The sequence below is a fragment of the Cystoisospora suis genome (genome assembly GCF_002600585.1).
Source record: "Cystoisospora suis strain Wien I chromosome Unknown contig_1624, whole genome shotgun sequence".
NCBI classification, from domain to species: domain Eukaryota; phylum Apicomplexa; class Conoidasida; order Eucoccidiorida; family Sarcocystidae; genus Cystoisospora; species Cystoisospora suis.
In genome coordinates this window covers 60491-61456 of record NW_027154424.1, presented here as the reverse complement: position 1 = coordinate 61456, position 966 = coordinate 60491, and the positions used below count along the sequence as shown (strand labels likewise).

The 966-nt window shown below is 56.1% G+C and overlaps 1 protein-coding gene across 1 annotated transcript in view; it reads right to left on the bottom strand.

Moving 5' to 3' along the window:
- CSUI_003579 (subtilisin-like protease) overlaps nucleotides 1-966 on the bottom strand; it is a 22667-nt gene that overhangs the window by 14289 nt on the left and 7412 nt on the right. Inside the window, exons 14-15 of the mRNA XM_068063775.1 lie at nucleotides 865-958; nucleotides 1-688 (exon numbers count right to left, since the gene is read on the bottom strand). The exon at nucleotides 1-688 is cut by the window's left edge and continues 2 nt beyond it. Coding sequence (XP_067924252.1) covers nucleotides 595-688; nucleotides 865-958 — 188 coding nt within the window. The 3' untranslated portion in view covers nucleotides 1-594. The remainder of the gene's footprint in view (nucleotides 689-864; nucleotides 959-966) is intronic.

Below are 966 nucleotides of genomic sequence, written 5' to 3'. Positions count from 1 at the left end.
TCAACATTCGTTACACACGAGCCTTCCCGACAGTGTTGTGCGAGGCACATTACTGCCCCCCCGAAACTCGCTTGCTTGCTTCGCATTCGTTACCGCGAACGCGCCTCTCACGTTAATGTTAACTAGTACCAAACTGCATACTGACACAACCCCTCAGTGATAGTACCCGGAATCTATTGAAGCATGCGCTCTTTGTCGGGTATGTCTGGCACAGGCTACTGCGTTGCGCAAGACACATTTGTTGCACTGGGTTGCCCATTCAGACCCCGCGCACCACAGTTGAAAACAGACCTACGTACACGCGTGCATGTATGGACATCCCCACACACCATATGCAACGGCTCTTCCGAAGCATCAGTATCTCTGGGACCCATCTTACGAAGCAGCGTGGTAGGTCATCTCGCCATTGGTGTCGTTCTGCCGTACGTACTGACCATTCTCTACGACTACGAACAGATCCCCACACACCCTACGCAGTACACGACCCCTCTTTCAAAGCATCGTCGGTATCTCTGGGACTTGCTCTCCGGGGCAGCTTGGCTGTACCGTCATTGGAAGCCCTTCTCTCTTCTATCCTGGCGCAGCATAGTCAGTTTACTCCTCGTTGGTTGCCGCCAGGGGGGCTGCGGCGTCGTCGTGGCTTCGGGCCTTCTTCCCCCCCGCACCGGACGCCGCTCGCCGTTTGACGCTGAGGGATTTCACACAGGCAGCACACAAGCCAGTCACGTGTGCCAGAGCATGCTGCACAGACAGGTAACACGCCTGTGTTTTCCCCTGTTCTTCGGCAGCATCATCAGTATCCGAGGTGGATGAACACGGCCAGGTGGGCTACTGCAGTGAACCGGGCGGGGTCATTCTTCTCACCTTCGCCTCCAAAGGAAGATTGCGACGAGTATGGTTGCCACAGCGGCGATGCACCCAACCACGATGCCGATCACAGCCGCAGTGGACAGGCCCTCTGAAAAA